The sequence below is a fragment of the Elaeis guineensis genome, chromosome 2 (genome assembly GCF_000442705.2).
Source record: "Elaeis guineensis isolate ETL-2024a chromosome 2, EG11, whole genome shotgun sequence".
NCBI classification, from domain to species: domain Eukaryota; kingdom Viridiplantae; phylum Streptophyta; class Magnoliopsida; order Arecales; family Arecaceae; genus Elaeis; species Elaeis guineensis.
The window spans coordinates 11,525,424-11,527,451 of NC_025994.2; the positions used below are offsets into that span (position 1 = coordinate 11,525,424).

The 2,028-nt window shown below is 45.8% G+C and overlaps 1 protein-coding gene across 1 annotated transcript; it reads left to right on the forward strand.

Annotated features, from left to right (window-relative positions):
• Window positions 1-468: 468 nt before the first annotated feature.
• LOC105061221 (uncharacterized) lies at window positions 469-2,028 on the forward strand. The gene is made up of 3 exons (XM_010945203.4): window positions 469-748; window positions 869-998; window positions 1,109-2,028. Exons 1-3 carry the CDS (start codon window positions 613-615, stop codon window positions 1,818-1,820), a joined length of 978 nt encoding a protein of 325 aa, XP_010943505.1. The 5' UTR covers window positions 469-612; the 3' UTR covers window positions 1,821-2,028.

A 2,028-nucleotide genomic window follows, 5' to 3' on the forward strand; every position in this document is an offset into this window, starting at 1 on the left:
ATGGCCTTTTCTTTTTTTCAACCACAATTATATAAGAGGCAAGTTAATGTTTGTTAATGAAGATTTATTCTTTTAACTCGTAGAAGGATCCGAATTTAATAATTTTAATTTTGTCTTGGTATACAACAGTGATGGTGGCGAATAGCAGCCGTAATTTTCTTTTCATAAGAGCTATTATGATTGAATAATAATCGGACAACGATCATTCCTTAAGACCTCGACATTACCTCATGCTTAAGCCCTTATGTCGCAGTCGCCATGTACAGGGACACCTATGTATGTATGTATACATGACATAGATGTAATATATACACCACATGTAACGTAGGCAACAAAGGAGAGTGGCGGGCCCATGCACTGACGAATGCATGATAGAGATTCTAGTCTAAGGAAGACAGAGAGAAAGAAACCCGGGTCTCTCGTTCACCAACTTATTTAATTCCTGCCACTTTTTAAAAGCCAATAGAGAGAGCTCGCCAATTGCCTCGTTCCCTCGGCTCCTTTTTAAGTCTTCGGGCTTCAGCCAGAGAAGGAAGCCAAAGAAGGAAGCAGAAGAGAGCCTCCCAAACCCCTAGAGCTAGAGTCCTAAGGGAAGCCACCACCACCACCACCATGGGAAGAGCCCCTTGCTGTGACAAAGACAACGTGAAGAAAGGTCCATGGTCCCCCGAGGAGGACGCCAAGCTCAAGGCCTACATCGAGCAGCACGGCACCGGCGGCAACTGGATCACCCTCCCTCAAAAGATTGGTACATATATATATATATATATATCCTCACCTAAAGACCCATCACATATTAAATTCTCCCTTGTTATCGTCAAGAAGGTAACATAGTGCATGTTTCATGCTTGTGTCATATTATAATCAGGCCTTAAGCGATGTGGTAAGAGCTGCCGTCTCCGATGGCTAAACTATCTCCGGCCAAACATTAAACATGGAGGATTCTCTGAGGAGGAAGATAACATCATTTGTAGCCTCTATATCAGCATCGGTAGCAGGTGACCAATAATTCTATATCCAACCACATGGTGTATCATGCTTTTAGTTAGGATGGTTTCGGATTAGTATAACCAAAATGATTTAATTCTTGTGTTGTGTGGGAGAGCAGGTGGTCTATAATCGCCGCCCAATTGCCGGGAAGGACCGACAATGACATCAAGAATTACTGGAACACGAGACTGAAGAAGAAGCTTTTGGGCAAGCAGCGCAAAGATCACCACCAGCAGCAGCAGCAGCAGGGACGTCGAAGTGGAGGGATGAAGCAAGAAGCTAAGAGAGATGAGAGTGGAAATATAGGAGTTCTCGGAGAGGGTGGCAGCCAGAGCACCTACTGGCCTGAGCCGGCCTTGCCTGTTTACCCAACCGGCCAGCTCGATCGTCGTGCCGACGACGAGCATGCTTCCATGAGGCAGCTTCTGATGAAGCGTGAGGGGAGGTTCTCCGATGACGACAACGCAAGCCTTCAGAGCCCTTTCATTCCTCCTCGCTCATTTACACTGCCACAACTCTTTGATGACTCGGCAAACGAGGTGACGACTTTGGTGAACACCACAACCGCTTCTTTCGGCGAGGGGCTGCAGAGTCCTAACGGGTTTGCAGGCGAGCTTGATGAGTTGCTTCACTGCAGCTCAGTGAAATTGGAAGGACTCGATTGCTTTTATGGAGGAGGCGGCATGGTTGCTGATCCCCATGGGAGTACCACATCAGAGAGCATGTATTGGTGCGAGGTAAGTCCTTTGCTCTACCCGAATGTGGTTCCGAGCTACCAAGGGATGCAGCAGTGTTTGTTCGAAGAACCGGTGCACCTCATCATGCAGTGATGATTGATGCACATGAGCTTGTGTAGATTTGTAGCATTGATGGAGGTGATGGCCAATGAATTCCCCTGATAAAATCCAATAAGCTGAAGTATTTGGGAGAGATGTTCGGATTGTGTTGTTGATTCAAGTCTTGATGGTGATTGCATCTTCTTTGGCTATCTTTTTTCTTCTCTCTTTTCTTATATATATATTTTTAGTTGAACAATTA